This window comes from Myzus persicae, unplaced genomic scaffold (genome assembly GCF_001856785.1).
Source record: "Myzus persicae strain clone G006 unplaced genomic scaffold, MPER_G0061.0, whole genome shotgun sequence".
Classification (NCBI taxonomy): Eukaryota; Metazoa; Arthropoda; class Insecta; order Hemiptera; family Aphididae; genus Myzus; species Myzus persicae.
This window is the reverse complement of record NW_019104124.1, coordinates 3,387-29,022: the sequence shown is the minus strand read 5'-3', so window position 1 is coordinate 29,022 and position 25,636 is coordinate 3,387. Positions and strand designations below refer to the sequence as shown.

General features: G+C 29.2%; 1 protein-coding gene and 1 long non-coding RNA gene across 3 annotated transcripts; one reads left to right on the top strand and one right to left on the bottom strand.

The window, feature by feature from the left end:
* Window positions 1-7,315: 7,315 nt before the first annotated feature.
* On the bottom strand, window positions 7,316-9,885 carry LOC111038997. 2 transcript variants are annotated; one of them, XM_022322274.1, is made up of 4 exons: window positions 9,662-9,885; window positions 9,408-9,543; window positions 8,080-8,222; window positions 7,316-7,949 (listed from the first exon to the last, which is right to left on the bottom strand). In XM_022322274.1, exons 2-4 carry the CDS (start codon window positions 9,451-9,453, stop codon window positions 7,593-7,595), a joined length of 546 nt encoding a protein of 181 aa, XP_022177966.1. In that variant the 5' UTR covers window positions 9,454-9,543; window positions 9,662-9,885; the 3' UTR covers window positions 7,316-7,592. The 2 variants fall into 2 exon arrangements, with proteins under 2 accessions (XP_022177966.1, XP_022177965.1); XM_022322273.1 differs by lacking the exon at window positions 9,662-9,885 and having other exon boundaries at window positions 9,408-9,650.
* A 206-nt stretch (window positions 9,886-10,091) lies between these two features.
* Window positions 10,092-11,194, top strand: LOC111038995. Its single transcript, XR_002605051.1, has 2 exons — window positions 10,092-10,372; window positions 10,535-11,194. It is a non-coding gene; the product is annotated as an uncharacterized LOC111038995 (long non-coding RNA).
* The last annotated feature ends 14,442 nt before the right edge of the window (window positions 11,195-25,636 follow it).

Below are 25,636 nucleotides of genomic sequence, written 5' to 3'. Positions count from 1 at the left end.
AAAAATCCAAATTTTTCTTCTATTTCTATGTAGGCAATTTTTCGTTTATTTGATTCAGCTATAAATTCATCACTAATAAACTTCGCTATTAGGTCTATATAATAAATATTAAATTATAAAGTATAGCATTAATAGATAAGTATGTTCCTAATAACTATATAGCAGGGATGGCAAACATTTTGAACACTGCGTACCCAAAATTACCTTTTTTTTTTAGAGAGTGTCATGAAAAAAAATATTAAAAATATTATATTTTGTTATACTATAATTTGATTGTATAATTAATGTATTAGTATAAAAAGGTTAGTTTAGGTATATTATAATTGTAATAATATTGCTTTGTTAATTATTTATTTTGATGTGATTTTTGTTATTGAACACTTGATGCCAATTTGTTTAATAATTAGTATCTTTCAATAAACTATACATGCAGCACTGCATTCATCAGTTAATCGATAATGACCGATAAAAGCCATACCTATGCTTTTTACCTATTATCTTTAATATTATATATTATATATTTATATAATATATAATAGTAAAAATTTTCGAGTGCCCACAAAATCTTTTCGCATGCCATCTCGGGCACGCATGCCATGGATTTGCCATCCCTGCTATAAAGTATCTACCGACTACTTGGGAATAATGATTCGGTACTATTAAATTATTTGTTAACCCAATGGCTCATATTACGGAGAGTCATTTACCCATTATTTACCCATTAAAAAAAAAAAAAATATCACCATCAAAACTCAGGTTTGGTGTGATATCACTAGGGCTGGGATTTTAATGCCCTAAAAAACCCCGAAAAATGCCATAAAAAAATGCTTTTATGATTTACAAATTTTTTTATTTTTAATAATTTTAGTATAAATTACAATAAAAAGTATTAAAAAATGCATTATAAAAATTTATTACAAGTGTAAACTGTAAATACATAGTTTTAGTATAAATCTAAAAAAAAAGTTGATTGTCTGATAATATAATACGAATTACGAGTACCTACTTATAAGCTGTTATTTTTATTTAAAAACCTTGTTGGTGTAAAAATCTTAAAATCTTAAAATAAAATTTCAAATTTATACACTTGGTTTCCAAAAACTCAAAAAATGCCCTAAAACAGAGGTTCCCAAACTGTGGGTCGCGACCCAAAAGTGGGTCGCGATTATACTTTTGGTGGGTTGCACTATTTTTTTAAATAATACAAAATATAATCATCTATTACTTTTCGTTGATGTTCAAAGTTCAAATAATGCTTGAACAAATGCCAGGTGACTGCCAGCTAACNCGAGTGCCCACAAAATCTTTTCGCATGCCATCTCGGGCACGCATGCCATGGATTTGCCATCCCTGCTATAAAGTATCTACCGACTACTTGGGAATAATGATTCGGTACTTTGGTACCTAGTACTTATTAAAAGAAATAAGAGGTTTTATCGATTCCGTCGTTTCAATATGAATTCCGCCGGCTATCGATTCCATCGAAAATTGATTTATGTTGATTTAGCCTACCTACTGTTTTAAACAATTCAAACACTGTCTTCTATAATGAACAATATAACCTAATTATGCATTTATTAGAAGAAAAAACAATTGAATTCGTTAAAATAGTAAAATAATATAAGTCATAGAACCAAGTGATTCAATTGTTATTATTACAAAATTAAGTTAAATTGTCATTTTTTAAAATAGATTTATGGAATATAATAATTGAAATAGTAAGTAAAATATAAAGGTATGATGTGGAAAAAAAGAAATTGAAATATTAAAACATACAATGTCGTCATTTTTTTAAATAGTAGTATAAAAAATGTATAAAAGGTTACAGGTTGTATGTTAAATAGGCTACCTATATAATAGGTTGTATACCTTTTTAATTTTTGATCATCGGAATTTATGATAAACGGAAAAAGATTATAAAAACGTGTGCCAACAAATAAAATGTATTTAGTTTATGTAAAAAATTCAATATTAATTATATGAACATTGAACGCTTAAAAATTGTGTCCTGGTAAGATCAATTAAAAATAAATAGAATAATATATATTATTTTTCAGAGCTCTGGGTTTTCGTGACCACCTAGACGCGCATTCAAAAATAAGTAATAACTTTTATAATTTTTTTCTAATATTATGATTGTTATATTTATATTGTCCTCGTAGTCATTAAAATTCATATGCGGAGCGCACAAATATTAAATGCATAATGACTAAAGACTATAATCTTATTATCGTGGCTGGCTGGGTTTTCGACCGCGGCTATAGGGGCGCCACCAAATGGTACTGGCAGCTCGGACGAACTACGCACGGCGGCGTTCTACTCGCGACCAACGCCGTGTGCGCGCTACAGTCACAAATATTAATACAATATTAATTTTTTCTTAATTCTTAATTCTTGGCTAGTGCCCAAGTTGCGCCCCCAGGGCCTAGGGCAGAAACACGAAATCTCACTCGAGGCCCTCGTCAACATCGTGAGCGGCAATTCCGGAGCACACCACACCTCACCACTGGGCCGTCAGGTACCGACATTGAACGGCGCGCGATCCGCCCATTCGCTGAACAAACGTTCCGTAATCCGTACCGAGTACCGACGCTGCCGCATCTGGCAGCGCGCTGTTGGCTGTTGCCCGTATTTTGTTCTCTTGCTCCGACGTCGCGCAACGCCCCTGGTCCTTGAACCGTCCGTTTTCTGCGCCGCCGCCGAGCGGTACGTGTTCGTGTGCATCGATTGCCGCCGACCGCGCCTAATATTATTATATTACAATATTTTCATGCGGCGCGAGGACGAACGATGACCACAAGTCACAACAACAACTACAACAGTAATAATAATAATAATAAATAATAATATTTTATACATCGATCTCGGGCGGCAGCGACGATAAAATATAAATAATGGAGTACATGACTGAAATTCGAACAGAAAATGATTTCTTTTTTTTTAGAATTATTTAAAACACCATTCAAATAGTTCACTTGGCCCATAGATTATAATAACCGTAGCTTCTTGTTAATTTAAAATTGTACGTATAAAAAATAAAAATCATTAGGTGGAGGAGGTTTGCAGTGGCGTACACACACGGGGGGGGGGTGTGTTCAACCCCCCCTCCTTTAGTATTTTTTCAGTTTACGTAATTACGTAAAAATGTATAATAAAAATGATGACAATTTAAAAAAAAAATTAATAGTACTAATAAAAATAAATACTGCAAAATTAAATTAAGGGAATTTCAGTGTTACCGTCACAATCGAGTTTTGATTAAAAATGTACGGCGAGAAGATCGTCGTAACCGAAGTTATTATTCAATAATAATTATTATTAGATATGGGATATTCCAAATTATACTCCATTATATTATAACATTATATTTTAAACTGAAAAATAATTACACAGGACAGATTAAATGGATTGACCATGTTGTCGGTATACCGTGATATAAATTTAACTCCTGAAGAAGTCATTGATGAGTTGGGACAAAAACCCAGAAAAATAGACATTGTTTTATAATGAAAATAAATATTAGTTAAGCAACATATTATTTTTATTTATCAATGTATAATATATATAAGTATATAATTTTTTATATGTAATCCCCCCCCCCCCCATTGAAAATAGCTGTATACGCCACTGGATGTTCGGTTACTATTTATTTTATTTTGTCAAAGAGGATGTTACACCGGAATTTGTTGTCTCCGTCTAACAAATACGTAACATGGCAAATTTTACGCTCAGCAGATTCAAGATATCTTGGTTCATGAATATTATTATGTCGTATTCGGACTATTCTGTGATTATATATTATAGCATTTTCATTTTATAAATACATCTAATAAATATTTTTATTTGTATCTTATGAAGTTCCATCAGTGTATGACCACTTCACACAAGCCCCCCGTCGGAAATATAAATATAATTAATATAATCCACAACATCACGTGTGCTTCTAGTGGCAAATGCTCAACAGATTGTACAGTTGCTAGATTAAAAATAGGTGATAAAAAAGAAATTGTATTGAATTTTTGAACTTTATAGTAGTTTTTGGAAATACTTAAGTTATCACGGGTTATTACCTAGAGCAACAAAGTGTTGAATACTAGTAGCTAAGGAAGAAATGAAATAAAAAAAGGTTGAGATCCCATTGCAACAATCACATTCAAATCTTCTGATCTTCAAACAGACAATGGACGTTCAGAAAATGTTGCATTTACTACTAAATATTGTGTTGGTAATGAGTAAGTATTGATTATTTTTGAACCAACATAACAAGATGATGTATTAAAAATTTAAAATCACTATTTATTTATCTTAAAAATGTGCAGTTAGGCTTGTATTGATTTAAATCGGAGGATATTTTTTAAGTATATTATATTCTGAAATACAATAGTTTGGTTTGGTAGTTTAGTAAAGTTTATTTTGAAATATGCATTTATTGTTAATCATCCATTTTATAGTGAAAAAATCAATATAATAGAATTCATTCAAAAAAGATTATCACATATGATTTCTTTAAAGTAAAATAACACTATATATAATATATAGTGTCCATAGACATTGATATGCCTATACTTTATTCTAGAAGACATAAATATTAAATAACATACATTTTTACATTCAATTGATACATTTATCAATACCTACTTATTTTATGTTGATGTACCTAATTACGGTATTGAAATATAACTCATTACTATCTGGTCAACCTTCAGCTACTTGAAAGTAGCTCTTTACTTATGTTTGATTTTCATCATGATGGTTAACCATTTTGAGAAACATATACAACGTGAATTGTGACGTCGATCTTCCTATAAAATAAAATATGTTTGAAACTCATCAGTAAGATTGTCAAACTTTATCAGCAAGTCTTATATCTTATAGATATATATTTTTTCTGACCATTAATGATGAATTTTTTGAAATAATTATTTTATAATGCAATCACTCTAAATTGATGAAATCTATTTCCTGTAAGACTATTTATTTATTAATTTTAATTGTGATACATATTGTGTTGGTATTTATATTTTAATCTTGCCATTTGCATCGGGAAAAACATATTTTTTAAATATAAAGTACTAAGTTATCATAAAAACTATGTTGAGCCTAATAAATTTCAAAATATTAACATATATATATATTGAAATAGAAGGTTAAAAATGATAAAAATACAAGTGATACATATACTAATACTACAATCAATGTATTATGAGTTATGACATATAGAACAGCGGTTCTCAAACTTTTCCAATTACGTGCATTATTAATCTGTGACTTATGTGACTATGTTCAAACACAATTTAAAATATTCATTTATTTACTCTCCGTTCTATCACTTTGTAGCCTTTCGCGTGCTGGCGTGTAGTCTTCCGTGTACCATAGTTTGAGAACCTCTGATATAGAGCATCTAATCAAACACAATAAAATAATTATGTTCAACCATTGCAACCATAAACACATTGTATTACACTGCCCAGAATTCTGAGAATTCTCAAAGGCAATATTTATCCATCCAACCACATTGAAATCATTATCGAAATTCAAAATGTAGCATTTCAATTGAAATCATAAGTACCCAACATCATTATATAAACTATTTATGCTGTTCTAATTTTTGAATTATTGATCTGCTTTGCGAATAACTGTAAATACTTGAAATTTACACCATATGTGTTTATTTTATCAATTCATATACTTGATCAGATTTTCAAAATATTTTAACTCATTTAAAGCTGTTTACTGACATTTTAAATGTTTGTAGTTTTTTTTTGTAAATGTCAATAAACTTTATTTGTTGGATCAAAAAGGCGGCACAATTTAATGCAAGGCTCTGACATACTGTTACAATATTAGTTGAAAATTTTTAAAAATACATAGGTACAATTTAGTTTAATTTTAAGTTCAAATTTATTTATTTGTCAAATTGAAAATGTACAAATTATTTTGTAGTTAAATACTTATAAAATGTTCAGCTTTTATAGCTTAGGGTCAAACATTTAAATCAAAGTTGCACACAAATAGTTAATTCTGTAAATAAAAAATCTAAAAAATATATAAACACATTTTTTTTATTAACTTATACAGTATATTGTTAAATTTTATACACACAATGACTTCAAATGTAATTCTTTTTGGCAAAAATGAATTTAACCTACTGTGTTACCATTACAAAATACTGTTTAATAGTAAAATAAATTACAGTAAAACCTCTTTAATCCGGACAGCCGTTTATAATACTAAATTACGCTAATTTATCCCGTAGATTAAAATAAACACAAAAACAAAGTATAAAAAGATGATGTAAGAAAATTTGTTTTGAAATTTAATGTAGATAAAGAAACAAGTGTTGTAAAAAGAATGCGGTTGCCACTAGATCAATCCCTTGATGATACATTTTATCCAATAAATTTTTTTTTGAATTTATAATTTACGATTTTTGATTATTTTGCTTAATCCGGACTTTCATTATTTCGGACAACCTAGAGCCCCAATTAGTCCGAATTAATGAGGTTCTACTGTACTCTAATCATAATAATATCATCAAATATACTAAACTATTTAGTAATATTATAGGCTGACAGACAGTCTTTGTTAAATTAAAGTGACCCACTTGCAATCTACGGTACAGCAGAGCGACATCCACCTTCCTACTTTTTCTTAATTTATTTAACTTTGGTAATTTAAGTCCCAAATGTTTCAAAGTTACATATGAATATATAGGTTTGCACAGGTAGTGCCAGACGTGTCATGGCACACCCTGTGGCTATTTGTATGACATTCATTTATTCTGGGATTGTGTTAAAGGTTAAGCTACAAAATAAACAGAGCGAACGACAATCCATGAGGAGGTATGAACAAATTAAGATAACTAACCATTTAAATCTGAATTGCTATCCTTGATTAATTTCAAGGTCCCTTATTTCCGTTCTGTTCCTTTTTATATATCTATATGTTCGAGAAATTATATAAAAAATGAGCCATTTCCTGGCTTAAAAATGAGCCGTTTATTAAAATATAAATGATAAATTAAACAACCACTAATAGACAATAGTTGTGATTTAACTCATCATTGCTCTTCAATGTTTAAAATTGATTGATATAGTGATCATATAAATTTCTATTCCAAGGCGTGTATTTATACTTTTACTTATAAAAAAATAAAATCTATAACTTTCTAATATTAAAAATTTGATATTAAGTTGAGTGATGTAATGCTCATTTTATATTCTAATGTAGGTGCATTATAGTTTATTATTCTACATTTAGGTGCATTATAATTTATTATTCTAATGTAGGTGCACTATAATTTATTATTCTAATGTAGGCGCATTATAATTAATTATTAAAAGAAATCTATAAAAATGTAATAAAAAAAGACTTATTTTTTCAATAATACAGTAGTCTTGCTAATCCTGACCCAACAAAATGATGTTTTTTTTTTAAACTTACTAATAAATATAAGCAAAAAACACCTTATGAAATCAAAATAATAATATCTTTATCATGGGTATTCCTGAATATAATTATATACTTTATGCAAAAGTACTAAAGTACAAAATATAGATTGTCCGGATTAGCAAAACCCTAACTGTAGTTAATTATGATTCAGATGGAAAAAAGTGGCCCATTTTAAATTCTCTTCCACGTCTTAGCATGAGTTTCAATTTTCGAGTCTCTGCTTTCGCTCTTTTACTAGATTCTTTAGCCAATAAATCATGTTTTAGTATATTATGATTTAATGCTTGTAATTCCAAACGAAGAGATTCATTAGCATTTCGATAGTGAACCAACTCTTGTGCCATTTTTTCATTTTTATATGTTAGAGCTTCATAATCTCTTAACAGTGTAACACACTCCTCAAGTATAGCTTCAGGAGTTTCAGGGTTAGATGTATGTGTCGCTGTAGATGGATGTGTCTGTGACTCTTCTATAGTTGTTATATTTTGATCATGGGCCTGTAATAAAATTATTTTTTAAATTTAAAAATAAGAATGTAATTTATAATAAATAGTTACAGAAGTATATTCAAATATAGAATTATGAATATAGGAAGTAATTTATATTTGTTATAATAAAATATTTTACCCGTTCTATGGCTTTATGTTCCATTCTGCTACGGTGGCTTATAGCTGATGCAGATATCAAATTACTTTTAATTTTATCTTGATCAATTAGTAATTCTTGAGTTGGAGGAGCATCAGATTTTAATAGCTTCTTTGGAATAGATCCTAAAACATCTTTTTTTTACTAATTTCGAAAAAATAACATCAACTTACTACAAAGACCATTAGTTACAAACAAGTTATGAATTGGGATGGTTAGCAAAAATAATAGCCTATATAATTGGATCACATTTTAATTTTTTTATAACATTGAACAATTTTATTTGTTTCATATGATTAATTAAATATAGGTTTTTTTGATAGGATCCGAGTACAATGTCTAGGTTGCAGGATCTTATTTTAATGTACTAATACATTTGTATACAATTTTAACAGTTATTAAAATATTTTGATAACTATTATGACTAGGGTCAATTCAAAGTTTGATGCCATTACAAATTATAAATCATAGAATAAAATAGAAAAAAATTATTTCGCACAAAAAATTATATTATTTTAAAATGAAAGAATAATTAAGAATATAGTTAATACAGATAAATTAATTAAAGTTTATATTATTAAACTGATTGTTTTATACAATAATTACCTATATCCTTCAAATTAATAGTTTTAATTAATTTGAAATAATAATATGATACCTATTTTAATTAAAATCATAAAAAGAATTCTAAATTCTAAACCCGTGTCTTAAACCTAATAAAACCAACTAAGTTCATCATAGATTTATTATTTTCAAAACAGATTAAATTGTATTTATTTACAAATGTATAAACCATAAAAAATTGAGTCATTTGTATACATATAGATATATAAATGTAATTTAAGAAAATAATTAAAAAATATCAATATAATATTTTCAATTTTGTATGATACACTTACATTGTTGTAAGTCAAACATTTTTGGAGAATCTAATTCTGACATCTAATTATAAATAAATACAATTTTTAAAAATGATTACCTAAGAGCTCTGCTAAAAAATCACCCATAAAAAATCATTTCACAGAAATTATTGGAACAAATACAAGATATAATAAGATTCCAATTAACCAGTTTTCGGGATTCTACATTTTTTGAAAACCCATAGATAAAAAAATAAAAACTTAATTTTCTTCTAAAGGTTTTTAAATTTGATAGATGGTAATTACTTTGTTTACATTATGAACCAAATTGTAGAAAAAATGTATCCCTTTTTAATAGATGATAGAATCATATTTTAATAAAATATATTTAAATCTGTCTTAACCTGGCCAATCAAAATGTTATTGTATTACCATTAAGTTGTCACCTACCTAAACAATTATATTTCTTTCCCATCTTGCTTTGATTTCCGTTCATTAAAATTGTATACACAAGTAGCTACTGAGCAGGTTGAGAATTCTTCAAGTTTAATGGATTTTGTAGTGATATTGAATTATTACTGTAAGTCTGTAACAATTACAAACTCAAATAAATAAATGAACAGTCAAAATAATCCGTCAAGGCGTCAACATCAAAAACCATAAAACAATATGGGAACGCGTAAAACAGAAAGAACTATTCGTACTTTGTTTTTGTTTACAACAATAGCGTCGTCTTCTCCCACTTTCACTTTTTCAATTATTGATTTATTCTGTGCTTGAGTGAATGGGGGGCTTAAGAGAGAGAAACCTGCGGACGAAATGGCTAAAAGAGAAAGAACCAAGCGCTCGAGATGTTTTCTCACTCACTCCGCCGTGTCCCCATGAGCGCAGAACAGCACGAACCGTACGTCTACTCACTGTACGGCGGGGCGGTGAGGACGATGCGCGAGGCAGCTGCAACTGCAGCTGTCCGTTTGTTTGTGTTATTCCGCTGCTCGCCTACTTCGTAGCTTCCTCCAGGAGCTTGTTCATGGAAGACGATCTTCCCCGGATTGTCGTTCTCGTTGGCCGAACGGCGAACGGTATCGACGCGTGTCGGATGTCGGCCGGGCGACGCCCATTGGCCGTCGACTGTAGACGGCGGTTGCGTACGCCCGTGCGGCGGTACTACACAATATACATTGTATGCAGCGCCGCCGTTCTTTTTGTTCCATCGTTTGCCTAGACCGCGTCGTACGCTCGGTGCTTCTCTCCCACCGTCCATTGCCGTCTGTCCTGTCAATTGGCTCAGACAGTCAGACCAGGGTAGTTTTTATACAATTAATTATTGTATAACGACTGCCTTGGTCTGGAATCCGGATTGTCGAACATTTTTGGTTAAATGCGGAGTCGAACGCCATTGTTGAAACTCAAAAGTAAGTCACGTTTTTTCTCTTGTTTATCCGTGGAACTGCTATCGACAATACAGTTGAAAATCTGTACTTTCTCGATTGCGTTATTTGTAATCATGTTTTTTTGGTGCTCATTAAAACTACCGATTTTGTCACTAATAGTGTATATTTATTTTTTGTTTACAGTGAGTCTATTCATCAGTCAATATGGGCGGAAGAAAATTCAAGATGGCGTCCAAACTGGCCGGTGTATACACACTCTCAAAACTGATCCGTTTTCACCTTCTTCTGTGGTGATGGTAATTTTATCCTAAACAATTCCATTTTCGTGTGCGTACTTCAGAAATACAATTACCCTGGTCCTGTAACAGCCTCACTCCGAGATTAACCGTTTTTATGTACGTATTCCATGCAGTCTAAATGCAAATGTCCACAGCCTTGGCATTTGTGTTTCCATCCGATGGTCTAACTAACTATGGGATAGAAGTCTGTGTGCCAAGGCTGGGGGTATTTAGATTGCTTGGTATACGTACACAAAAACGTCTATACTTGTCGTTATATTACATCAGTGCCACTATAGTTCAGACCATTAGATTATCTAAAATATGTACATGAAAACAGGAGCTGTCTTGAGATAATACTTATTACTGTACCTTACCAACTAATAAATAATAATGTTGTTTCTGAAGCTTAATATAAATAAAATTCAATAATTTAAAGACATATCTGATTATACAAATAACATTTTTAAGTTGAATGTAACGCAGATTTTTTTCTAATATGTAAAACAGTCCAACACTGTTTATAATGAAATGAGTTTTAATAATAAAATAATAATAATAGTAATTTTGTGTTGTTTTTATTTTTTAATTTATACTTCTTGGACAAAACCTTATTGGTTGCCAACTGAATAACAATTACTATGGTTGTATTGACATATGTTTAATTTATTAAAGGTAAGAACTTTTATTTGTATGCATTACAATTATACTTTTTAATGTGAGTTAGATTTGTGCATTTTTAAATAGGCAATGATAGAAGAATTCATAAAATTTATATTTCATTATTGAATGTAAATGTTTGACTATACGTCAATATATTGGGCTGAAAGGAATTACAGTAAATAAGTCAAGGCTTGCTTATGATATATCTACCTCAATTATTTACTATGTTACAGATTTTAGTAATTAGTGTTGTTCAGAAATAATAATCTAAGTTCATACTCCATCACAGCTTATTGTTTAAAGAACATTTCTTAATTCAAATAAAATAAAAAAATAATTTTGAAAATTGTTATTAATATCTTTATTGCGTGTTTAATACATGTGATGATTATGTTTGATAATGTATATTATGTAGTATATGTTTATACCAGTATCTTTAGGAGAGCATTAATGTTGACATTTTATCAGGAAAAATGGATCAGTATGCAATCTTATTGTACATACCCATTCTAGATGTTCAACATATTTTATAGTGACGGGATTTCGTACTTTTACAAATGTGTTGTAGATTCACAGAGTCCCAAACAATATTAAATAGGTCTGTTAAAGGAACGATTATGAAAGTTTAAATTATATTCTTAGTTTATATATATATATTGAATATATTATCTAAGTGAAATGTTTTTCTTCTGTAGTTGCTTGAATATAAAGGTAATACATTATAATATACCTATTATACCTTAATAAGTTTTTTTTATGCAACAATTATTTAATTTTATAAAAGTGGATGAATATTACAACATAGTTTAAGTCTGGGGAAACAATAATAAATAGATATTAGGCAAATATACATCGATATATTAATCTATTGAACTTAAAGTATTATAGCACCATAAAAAACTTTTTGAAATTAACTGGGAACTAAATTTTTTCTCTAGAGAAACTAGACAAATGACAAACTCCAAACCTGTAACGATGAACAATTATGCTTTTATGGTGAATTAATGTAGATACTAGGTACTTATGTTTTCACTATGGAACTATTGTGAAAATGTAAAATGATCGATAAATAATTGTATTAAGATTCCGCCTAAATGGTCAACTCAATGAATTTTTAAATAGCTGTCCAGCTCTAGATACTTACCAAAAACTATAGGAAAAAACCTGAAAAGTAAAAAGTAAGAACAAAAGAAATTTACCATATCAATAAGCAAAAATTTGTAAGCATTGATAACTAATGATTATGTGTAATCACTAACCAGTGGTTTGGGATTTCTGTGGGTACTAAAACAAATTTCAAGTTAAGATGTTAAAATGTTTTTATGTTATTTTTATTTGTATATACTTTTCTGTGCGTTTTAATTCTCACATTTCACTCTTATTCTCATAGCTCTACTTGAAAGTTTTGGAGCCCCAGTTTAATTATTTGGTGTAGCCCATCAAAATAAATGTTACCATTAATCTCTAAGTAATTTAGTAATTATTTGATGTTGATTGGTGTTAATAAAATGTATATGACTGTGTTCCAGTAACATATGAAGGCCCCTAATTATGTCGGGATCCGGGGCTGCAGCCCTCCTAAGTAGGGCTCTGCTTATCCTCACTATTAAACAATATACATCGATTTATTTTAATTTATTTTGAATTTTGTGGCTTATAGATATAATAAGTTAATTAACGTTTTCCGGTATCTAAATTATAAATCTAATCAGTTTGCTTTACCTGAGGGCACGGATTAATAGTATATAAGATAGGTTAGGCTATTAAATAGTATATTAATCCGTGCCTGAGGGTTTCATAAGTCATACAATATTATACATATTAATGTACAAGAATCACATATAAACCTTCACAACAGATCATGACAACATGTAAGTTCTATAGCCTTGAAATTACTTTAATGTATTGTTTTATTTTATTAGTAATAATTACTCTTTCACAATATTTAAAAGTTTGTATGGTTATACTTGTGATATGTTTTTATTTTTCTCTTTAGTCTTTAATGTATAGAGAATAATAAATCATTCAAGTTTAGACTACACCTAATGCACGGGGACTAGTTACTCAACAGTAGATGCTTTAAAACAATAATTATATGTTTTAAGTTGCACGCTGTATTATATCAACAAAAATAACTTTACAGGAAAAACACATCTTATTTAAAAGTCAAATTTTGATAATTTATTTTTGTTTGAAACATATAACTTTTTTTAGGTCAGGTAAAAGCTAAAATTTTTTTTTACTTTAAATAGTACTAGAAAAATACGTTTGAAAATAACAAATATTATGCATTATCCAAATTTATAATTAAGCTTCTACAATTTTAATTTTGAAAATTGAGTTTTGATCCTACTTGCAAAATGTTCTCTTATTTTTAAATTTAAAAACAATTAACAGAAACCTACTATTCTTCTCAGGGCGTAATACTTTTTTTTGTAAGAAACTAGTTTGAAACCCAATTTAAATACGATTTTTGTTGTTCACCAACTTGACTTATTTTGAATCTATAATAGAGCGGCCCAGGGAGTTGGCCCTGCTCACCCTTCTCTATAGGTATGGCCCTGGCTCAAACTATGTGTTGAGACTATAATTAATTTTGATTGAAAACTAAAACCAATATTTATTAATTAATTGGTTGATTACTTTTTATTTAACTATTGAGGTGTTATATTATTTTATACAATATAAACATTATTTTACTAGTGTCATTTAATATTTTTTTTTTAGATGGCAAAGAACAACAGTGAACAGTTCATAAATCTATTTCATCACTATCAGTTTCAGATGGATAAAGTCTACACAACTGAATAATAATTTAATAATTTTTGAAAATATTGATAATTACAAAGAATAAAGTATAAATATTAAATTATTGTTATGATTGTGACTTGTGAGAAACAAATTTACAATTGTATTGTAAAAGTATGTTGTAAATTATGTTTGTGTATTACAAATATAAAACAAAGATATTACCTACAGAAATATAACAATAGCACCGAATTCAAGGTAGTTAAATCAAAAATACCTATTTAAATCTAAAATGTATATGATTTGTTTGAAATGTTAAAAAGAAACATAAACAATTTTTATATTAATAATAAATAATATATTAATGAATAATAATAATTGAGTAAAACTTATATACCTTGACATGTTGACATGCATTAACAACAGATTTTATGACTATTAAAGACTCCATTTTTAAAGTATTTTTGGTATACAACTTTGTGACTAAATTAAAAATTGTACCCTTGAAGTAAAGAATTAACTATTGTAACCCATGTCAATAAATTATAAAAGAGCATTCAAATCGAGCTTTACCTATGTCTTTTTTGAATCTGCTTAATGAAGTATTAAGTTTCAACATTCAAAAGTTCTAATAAAATCAATAATTAAGCACAATATATTTCATTATAATGTATCATTCATTTAAAATAAATAAACCTAAATTATGTACTTGAAAATTATAGAATTGGTGGATATATTACCTGATTTAACTTACAGCTTTTGTTCAATAATAGAACCCATAGATAAACCTGTGTCATGTATCAATGCAGGTAGTAAGTTTCTGTATCTTTGATTGCAATTTACTAAATGCTATTGGAATGTCAGTTAATATAGGCTTTATGTCATAATATGCAATATGCTTTTGGTATTATGCTAAGCTTACACCTTAGATGTATCAAATCTATTGAACCAAAACAGGCTCACTTTTAATGCCGTTTATTATTTGATATTATATTCACATTGTATAGTATGATTGGAAGAAATATAACTACTTTATTCATTAATTATTTTAGCTTCCTCTTCATGTTCAGAATTTTTGTGTTCAATGTTCATCATAATTATTATGCAAATAAAGCATGCTTTCATTCCACATCACTCACTTGGATTAATATTATTATGCATAGTCACCTCAGATAATGTAACATTCAGATCACTATGACAAAAATAAATGCAATAAACAATATTTAGGGTGACATAGAAGACAAAAATAATTTAAATAATGTAAATCAAATAAACTTACAAGCAGGGAAAGGCAAGATACTCAAAAATCAGTATCGCAATACTAGATACTTGGATTTGGAGTATCTAGATACTCGAAACTTACATTTTAATTATTAAGATACCCAATAACCCTCGAAATAAAATAAGTCACAGGTTTTTTTTTTAAATGTATCTATACACAATTAGGTATATATATATTAATAATATTCGTTAATATAGACCACATATTTAATAACTTAATAATTGATTATACAAATATTACTTGCCGTACTTATCTCTAGTGTTTTATAATCTTATAGTGTTCTTCACATACTTTATTGCCGTATCGGTCACGAGAAAGGTAGACTATACAGTATATGTCATGTACGATGCACTAATGTACTGTGTTTTACAGATTAAGTATATATTCTAATCAGGGGCAGACTGAGCCGGTGAGATACCGGGAACTTTCCCGGTGGGCCACTGCAGCTGCTTACAAATAATTTGTTTTTTATATTTATAATAAAATTAATATTCATACTATAAATTTAAAATATTTTGTATTTTCATATCACAACATGTGATAAATACATTGGGTTAAACGGTGTTTAAATATTAGATTTCGGTTCGGCTGATCGTTCACTCCCCTCGGCATCAATGCATCGTCAGAAATTATTATTTATAACTAGAGCACAGATTTAAATAGGTACAAATTTAATTTTTTTCTGCATTTTCTAAGACATGACTGTCCTAAAAAAATTTATTTCATACATCAATGAAACAAAAAATGAAATTTTTATACAGCATTTTTTAAAACTTTTTAGATTTTTAGAACATTTTTTTGGCTCTTTTAGGGAATTTGTATGACTTGAAGTAATTTTTCGTAAATTTCATAAGAACCAATTGAGTTTTTTACAAAAAAGTTAAATATAGTTTTTTTACCAATTTTCTACTTGCATTGCGTATTATCTTCACACATATGACCTATGACTTCAGTTACACAAGACAACACTTGCCAATAACTGTCAAATAATTTTATTTGAAAATATCAAATAGTGTCTAATTGGCCAGTGCTATAACGGAACACAAAATATAACGAATATACCTACCTGTCTAAATTGTATTTCATTTTCATTTAAATTAGCTGTTAATTTATTTGGGAATTTTTATAAAGCTCTATATTATGCACTAGCATTGAATCAACTTTTTTAAGGCATTTTTCTTGTTGTTTTTTTTGCAATTAAATAAATGCCCTATTTATAACTGAATTGAAGTTTATTTTTCCAATTGATAACTTTCTCCACGTCTAGACCTCAATTATTTGATATATATAATTAATAACTAATATTACCTAATATATTGTACACAATTATAAAATATAATATACTATTTGTGGGTAAATAGGATGATTAGTATAATTATACCTAAAGTATAATTTGTGCGGTCAATGTAAAGTTCTTAATTCATGAAAGTAAATTGTTTACTTTAGGTACCTATATTCAAGTTATTACATTTTGGGATAACGAAATGGCCGGTTAAATTATAGATTTCCCTAGCCGAATAGTTGTCCTGACCGCAAATGTCCTGGAACCGGCTATATGGCTATATAATTAGGCGCAGAGGCTGATTGGTTCCGGGACATTTTCGGTCTGCTTTCTTTTCGTGCCATTTGCGGTAAATTTATTTCTATTTATCTGACTATACAGTTTAAGGTGCTTTATATAATATTATATTCTAAATACATATTATATTATGAAAATGTGTTTAAAAAGTGTTATTATTTATACGGGATAAACTGATTTGCGATACAGCCATTTGGTTGATTATAAATATTCGATGTCATAATCAATAAGGCGATAATGTTTGATAAATTTATTATATCTGAACATTTTATTATTATTCGACAACATCGTCGATAACATTTACTCAGTCTTAAGTATTGTATTACAATCGCCTTGGTACAGTTCGATCTGTCAGTATTACAGTGTTTTAGTGTTAAAATTAAAATTAAAAATGAGTGATTCATTTAGTTAGAGACAACTAAAGCCTGAAGGTAATTCTCTAGCTATACACGACGTTTATCAATTCGATTATTATTAGATATCGATTATTAAATACACCACGATCAACGTTTAAGAATATTTGTATATAGCTGTCTTAAAAAATAGGCTGATGATTCGGAACTTTTATATGCAAGAAGCTACTTAAATATGGAAGGTAAAAGGAGAAAAAAGATGTACATACAATTAAAAAAACATTAGCAGAGTATGAAATAGATAACGATTTAGTCAAGTGCTAAAAAATAGCTATTATTCAAATATTCAAAAATTAGAATAAAGTTATGTTTATGTACATATATGTTTATTAGTAATGTGTGTTAGTATTAGTATTATATTTTCATATGTAATGTGATCGACAAATGTATTATTAAGTGAAATTTTTATAATAATTGTACTACGGTTTGAAAAAAATGAGTACCCTAAATATGTTATGCGATTGACTAATATATTATTATTATATGAGTTATTTATAATAATAATAATAAGCTTTTAAATATATGCCAGTAAAAAATACTGTCAAACCTGTCAAACTGTAAACCTCGAAAAGTGTGAAGGGAAGTTTAAATATGATTAAATAGTAAATATGTACATATATTAGCACAAATTAAGTATACAATACATTTATATATATTATATTTAGCATCCTAATTTTATAGTCAGGTAAATATAAATAAATTGACCGCAAATGGCACGAAAAAGGTGCCGACCGTAAATGTCCTGACTGCATCGATGCCTACACAGTATAGGCCATATACCCATGTATAGGTGGGTAACCAGGTAGTAACTACAGTAAAGACACAAAGTCCGGTTCAAAATGCATGTGTGGGGTGTCACAGTCCACAGATATAGCTTAATATAACTGATGGGTTGAAAAATAATTTTCTAAAAGTTGAAGGATACAGCTTTCGAAAAATCACCTGTAACTACGTATATGTATTTGTATTCGCAAAATAAAATTAATTATGATGGTAAAAATCAGAATTGTTGATAATTTGAAATTAATTAATACTGCAATTAAATTATAGCTTACATAAATTTAAATTTTCCTCATCTTTTAAACATATACTAAAACAGGCCAACAGTCGTGGTTGTAATGTACTACTACTAGGCAGGAGAGTGAAAGTAATTGTAAGCCATTAATTTTTCAAAGTATCGCATTAATGTATCAAGTATCTTTCGATTAAATTATTTTATGGAATACATTGATTGAAAATATATCGAGATACAAGATACTCGATACTTCATATACTTGTATCGAAGATACTGCCCAGTCCGGCTTACAAGTTACAATAAATTCTGTTTTGTACTTTTTTGCAGGTAGTTACTTTTTAATTTGTAAATGCTGATTGCTGAGACAATTTAAATACTCGAATGTGCATAGGTAGATTTGTGGGTAGCGCGTGCCATTGTTAGTAGTTTAAATATTAAATAGTATATCAATTTGACAATTTATACATTATATATTTATACGTGAATAAAGAATTAAAGAATATACACAACACAAATTAATGAGAAAATTAATACATCAAAAAAAAAAAAATTATTGATTATGATTAATGAGTTTATAGGTAGCAACGGAAATACTAGAAAATAAAGTATTATTAAGTCATGATTTGTGTAAAAAAAAGACTAATTTCAGGAACAAATAACATGGAGGCTACAGCCAAAGACGATGATAATATTATACAGACATAAGCCAAATGCCAGTTGCCACACGGCCAAACAGTGCCTGACGACAGTGCGACACCAATAAAACACGTCACTCTTATATAAATCTAATCTAAAAATGTTTATCCTTCCGAGAGAACTATAGACGTATAATATAATAATATTATACGTCTATAGAGAGAACGTGTTTTTCTGTTCAATGTTGTCACGACTATTACTTATTACTTATTAGTATTACTATTACTATTACCATTACCGTGAAGACTAGAATTATGTTACTATTATATTATTAAAGCATTGTAATCATTATTTTCAGTCACGTCAGTTTTTACATGTTTGCCCCCTAAATGATATAAGGATAACAGGGGAACATGCTACAGTCGGCACCGTCGCGGCGTCGCGATGCGGCGGCCGGTAACTACGGCCGTGTCTGTAAACGCGGCCGGCGTTGCCGAAGTCGGTTTCCTACGGCTCGAGGCACGGGTTGCTGCTCGTGGCCCGTGACTGTACCGAGGAACTGCGCCACGGGAACTGGAAAATCAGGAGACGAGCATCGAAGGCGAGACTCGTGCCAAGACCGTCCGTCGCTGTTCCGAGCCACACCATTCCCACAGCGGCACAGCGCGTCTACGTATGATGACACCAAACCAACCCTAATTAATTAATACTTATTTGAGATATACAATATTATTAGAATACTAGAATATTGGAAGTCTAGAGAAATAACATTGTTTTATTAATATTGTAACTTATTAACTAAAAAAAACCGTGGAAAATGAACCATGGTTTTTGTGAATATAAATATAAAAACTAGAGATGTAAAAAAAGCGAGTAAGTATAGCTAACCCTCAGCTGTACAATAGGTGTCTAGAGAAGGCTCTATAATAAATAAGTTAAATTTGAATTTAAGAGGACGGGATACCCGCATGTGTTGTCTCCGTCTTACAAGTGCGTACCATACCAAATTGTACGCTCAGCAGAACACGTGTAGCTCCGTTAGTTTAAAAATTAGCGCGAATTGACCTCTTATAAAATCTAAAGGTAAGATTATTATCTAGTCAACCTCATAGGTTTTTTATTATATTTTAATTTTAACGCGAGTTATGAGTCTTTTAAAATTGTAAATTTTTATAAATCTTAAAATACTCATAACTCGCGTTAAAATTAAAATATAATAAAAAACCTACGAGGTTGACTAGATAGTAATCTTACCTTTAGATTTTATAAGAGGTCAATTCGCACTAATTTTTTAACTAACGGAGCTACACGTGTTCTGCTGAGCGTAAAATTTGCTATGGCTGTCACTTGTAAGACGGAGACAACACATGCGGGTATCACGTCCTCTTAATGATTTAAAACATTAAAATCATTGTACACGAAAAATGATTCTGAGGGAAGACGGTCTGCAGTCAGCTCATAATATTACTAAGCATATTTTACGATACTATTAATTTTGATTAAATGTGCTACACCTGCAATACTGCATGTGTTGTTTTCGTCTTACTAATTTAAAACATAGCAAAAACTGTTTTGTGTGGTAAAGAACCGAAACAACTTATGAGGAACCTTGTATAACATTTTTATTAATACTTATATTAATAATATAATATAGTATTATTATAATCAAGTATTTCAAATATAATATTATTCTATTGACTATAATTTTAAAAATAAACCATTACCTAAATATTGAAATGTTTTTGTACCAAGCTCAAAAACATTCCAAATATTTTGAAGATTAAATGATGAATATAAAATAAGAGTAAACACTTTAGAGTTGGACCAAGAACCAAAATCAGTTTTGTCAAACACCGATTTTGGATAAAAATTTCGCTTTTTCCTTATTTTTTTTGTTTTTCACAACGGTTTTGAAAACTATCTTCTTAGAATTTTAACCTTTTAAAAGAATCAACTAGATTTCTTGTTCCACCAGAAAAGATGCTGAAGTTGATAATCAAGTTTTTATCAAATACTTATCTTGTGTACATACACAAAAAGTATAAAAAACACATCATAGTAAATGTAAAATCAATATAATCTTCGCTCCTCTCAGAATCTGAAAATTAATTATTTTCCCTAAAATGGCTGAAGTGTAAAAACATATAAATGTTGTTCAAATTAGTGTAAAGGCCAAAGGGAATAACTATTTCTAAGTAATGTGTAATACTAGTCGACTTTTTACTTAATAATACAAACATGTAGGTAATGGCTTTTGAAAATCTTCATATAAAATTAACAAATGTTGATGTATTTTTTCATATAAAATTATAAGAAAAATATTTTTCAAAATATCGTATTTGTACTGATGATAACTGTGAAAATGTCAAGCAAAATGTTCTACGTCGCAATTAAAATAACTTTTATGTCGGCAGAACACTCGCCTTGAATAGCAAAATATCACAAAATGCATCAACTATTTATAAAAATGCACCTTTTATGTAATTACATAGAAATATGCAATTAATATACATTTTAATTCAAATATAGGGTGCTTCATTAAGGACGCCGAATTTCAACTTTTTTATAACTTTATTAAAAATAATTGTATCGCCAACTGTTGTGATCATCGACGAGAGATATCGTTGGACTGGTCAAAACACTGTCAAAAACAATTTCTTGATTCAAAAGGGATTTGTGACTGCATTGACACGTAGGAGTTTTGACATCTTGTACTGAGTCGTACCATGGTTACACACATACAGTGCCGGCCTGGCCAGGTCGACGAGACGGTGATCGCCGACTGAGCCCCTTTCTTATAAGGCCCCTTGAACAGAGCCGGACCATTGGGATTTAGAATTTACAAAAACTATTTTTATACAACATAAGGGTCCGTTCCATGTACAACACTACAATTATCACCTATTTTCAGTAATCTAAGATTCTTAATAATAAGATTAATAATCTCATGTTTATATTGAATCGAGTAATGAACTATAACAATGCATTGTTAAAAAAAATACACAGGTAGGTTACATATACATTGCCTTTTCCACATGCAATTAATAATTAGTAATTACCTACCTTCCTATAATTCTACAGACTGTTATGTTAATAAATCAACAATATTTTTAACGTTTCGGACACCGTACAATAATGTCACAGTACCTAATTTGACGAGGCAAATATTACACAAATTTGTATTTGCCTATAAATAAACTTAAACATAGGTAGGTAGTAGGAACCCGTAATACAAGTCGTACGCGTATAATTACAAGAACTGCATAACATTATAATATAACCAAACGATACAACACATGGTAATGAAATCATCAAACAAGTACGTATTACTAAAATATGTATTTAACATTATTGACTTATTATACCTATACGCATTCAATATATATTATACAGGTTGATTCACCAAGCATGCTTACCCCCATTTTTTGATTTTTGGAATTTTTAAATATACTTTAAGATCATATTTTTAAATTATTGAAATTGTTTGTACTACTTAAGGAGTTTCCTGTGTTGATTCAAACTTTGTTCTTCAAATGAGGACACCACTATTTAACTATAAACTATACAGTTGATATATTTTCTGAAATGTTTAACGAGTAAAAATTTTAATAGGTTTTATTTATTTATAGTTTGAGCAGTATAAATTGCTCAAATAGGGATTTTAAAATTTACGAAGGAAATATTTGTTTATATACGGTTGCTATTGGTTATAGGAGAATTATAAATGTATTTAAAAATTTTAAAATAAATTGATATTCTTTCTTTGTTTATTGGTTGCCTGCAGTGGTTCATCGGGTAGATCAGGTATAAACATGCATACAATTGAATTTTCGCACATTGCCTACCAAGGTGGCTAAGTTGCACTTATAGCCGCTTATCGGCGTGTCCACAATCAAAGTAAAAATAAAATATTTATATTATTTATATAAAGTGCTCATCAGCGGGGTCCGCAATCCACAGCAAGGAGGAATAATATATGCTCGAATTATCACCATCGAGTCTCAGATAAAGTTGGCATTTTTAACGGACAGCAAAGTGTATGGGATCAGCTAGTAAATATATTATATATACATAAACAAAAGTTTTTATGAACTATTTAAATTGTATTAGATGGAAGGTCATAAAACTATTGCACCACGAAATCTGAATTTATCATTTATGCTTAGTTGTATAATTCACGAAAATCACAAAATCACCAAGTACATAAGTTACATAAGTACATAAGTTAACATTGTCTTTACATTTTAATCACAAGTTTAATCTAAAAATGTCCAATAGTTAAAAAAATTGTTTTAATCGGACTTCGGACTCGGTTTCTGACTGATTTATGACGACTATGATATATCAGGTTTTTCATTTTGCGTAAAATACTGTAGTAAATAGTAATATAAATATAAGTAATAAAATCGGAAAAAAATATAACAAAATTCAATAATCATTGCTAAAATTATAATTTTCGTATTTATAAAATGTAGGTACCAGTTATAGACGGTGAGCTGGCGCGGCTTCGATAGTAACCAGTTCCGAACTATAACGAGGTTCGGTACCACTGCTTATGCTGTATGCTGTAAGAGTATCACACGACGACTGTAGAATGTTAATTCGTCATTTTTTTTACCAAAAACATCCTTTTTTGTCCAATAGGTTCTCTCTGTTGTTTTCTATCAAAATAAACATGAGAATTTGTACCAAAAATTCTGGGAAAAGACTATTTTAATATTTTTTAATTTGCTAATTTTATATGATTTTTATAAACTTCAAATTTATATAAAATTGATTCTAAATTAAATAAAAAAATCACTTTCAAGATTGTTTAGTACAACTTCTCCTGTTAATTTTGATACCAAAACCATAATTCTACGATCAGAAGAAAATATTAATGTTAATAATATACTAAGTATATTATACTTTTTTTTTTGAACGAGGGCTATTGGGGAAAAAAGCATAATTCGTCAAAAAGAAGAGACTAGGCAGTCTCTGCCTGCCTGCCGAGTTTAGGTCCCGTGGACCAGGGGAGTATGTACTAGTTGCTACTCGATCGACGTTTATCATTCATCGATTTCCACGTCGTCGGCGACGGCGACAGCTCACTGGACATCACAACACAGCATAATTTCCTGTTACCTATTTTCCGAAATGAAACACGATCATTACTTCATAAAACATTTATACAGTTTTTTCATTAAATGCTCGGGGACAGAGGACCCTTGTCTCCGTCTTACACATGTACGACATGGCAAATTGTCGTTCACCAGTTTCAATAGTGTGCTGTAAGTTTTGATATTAGAGCGTATTGACCTATTGAACAATTTTAAGGTAAGATAGGGCTCTAGATTATCTCGGGCTCCACAAGGCACAACAGAGCTAAATGCAACTTACGCAAAATATTTGCTCTTGTTTTTGAGTAATCTGAGATTCTGAGAGGAAAATCACACATCATGAAAATTATAGAGAATAATATTTTTGAAGTTACGACATATCGATTTGACTAAGTATTACCTATCTCATATAAAAATGTAATATGCATTTAAATTTACACATTTTAAAATTTTTTTTTATGTCTTATGTATAAATATTTATTTTATTTATTTATTTTGCACATACCAACGCCTGAAGGCACTGAACAAACTTCTAATAGAATCTAATAAAAAAATAGTTCAGTCAACGAAAAAAATATTAAATTCATGGAAGAAAATATACAAAAATACAAAACTTCTAAAATCTCTAGATATGATTATGTGAAAATCATGGCATTAAAAAGTCAACCAAAAAAATAGTTTAAAATGTTAAGCATTTTAAAATTGTATGTAAGCCTAAATAATTGAATACATTTATATAATAATAAACTTTTAATTTTATAATAATAATATAATATAATAATTAAATAACCAAATAACCAAATATTTTTGGGGTGTAAGCCAGTTCACCTCCTTGTGATGCACCCTGGGTAACTCTAAATTAACAGGGACGCATTCGGGCTATGTAAAAAATATGACCTTTTTTCTTGGGACGCACTCGGATGATACTTTTTCTAGACGCACTAGGAACATTAAAAAAGGGTCATTTCGGGACGCACTCGGGCGACGCCCGAGAAAATAAATACTAACGTTACTAATATCTTAGGTTTAGGAGATTTTTGTACAGGAGGATTGAGGGAAACAGCAATTATGTACCCTCTAGTTTCTCTACCTATATTCATCATTATAATTTATAGGGATATTATTATATATGATGATGTTTAAAATTTTGCCTATTATTTTTAGGTTGTTCAATATCATTCTTGTATTCTAGATTAAAATTTATTTTATGATATTTAAATTCAAGTATACAAATTTTAAATTTTTACTGCATAACTTCCGAACAATTTAAAATTTTTTTCTGATTTTAATGACTTATTACGACACAATATAACTCATAAAAAAACGTAATTTACTAAAACTGTTTCTGAATGTGGGTCTTATATTTTATATAGATTTTATAAAAATGGTTGCTTATTTACTGTCTAGAATTTTGTATTGGCGTATTACTATTCGAACTTCAAAATATATGTGCAGATATACAGTCAAACATATTTCCAAACAAACGATTGCAATAATTCAACTCTCTTAATTAAAATATGTATATGTAACCGTAATTTATAAGTACTTGCAATTGTAAGATTATTAATTGAA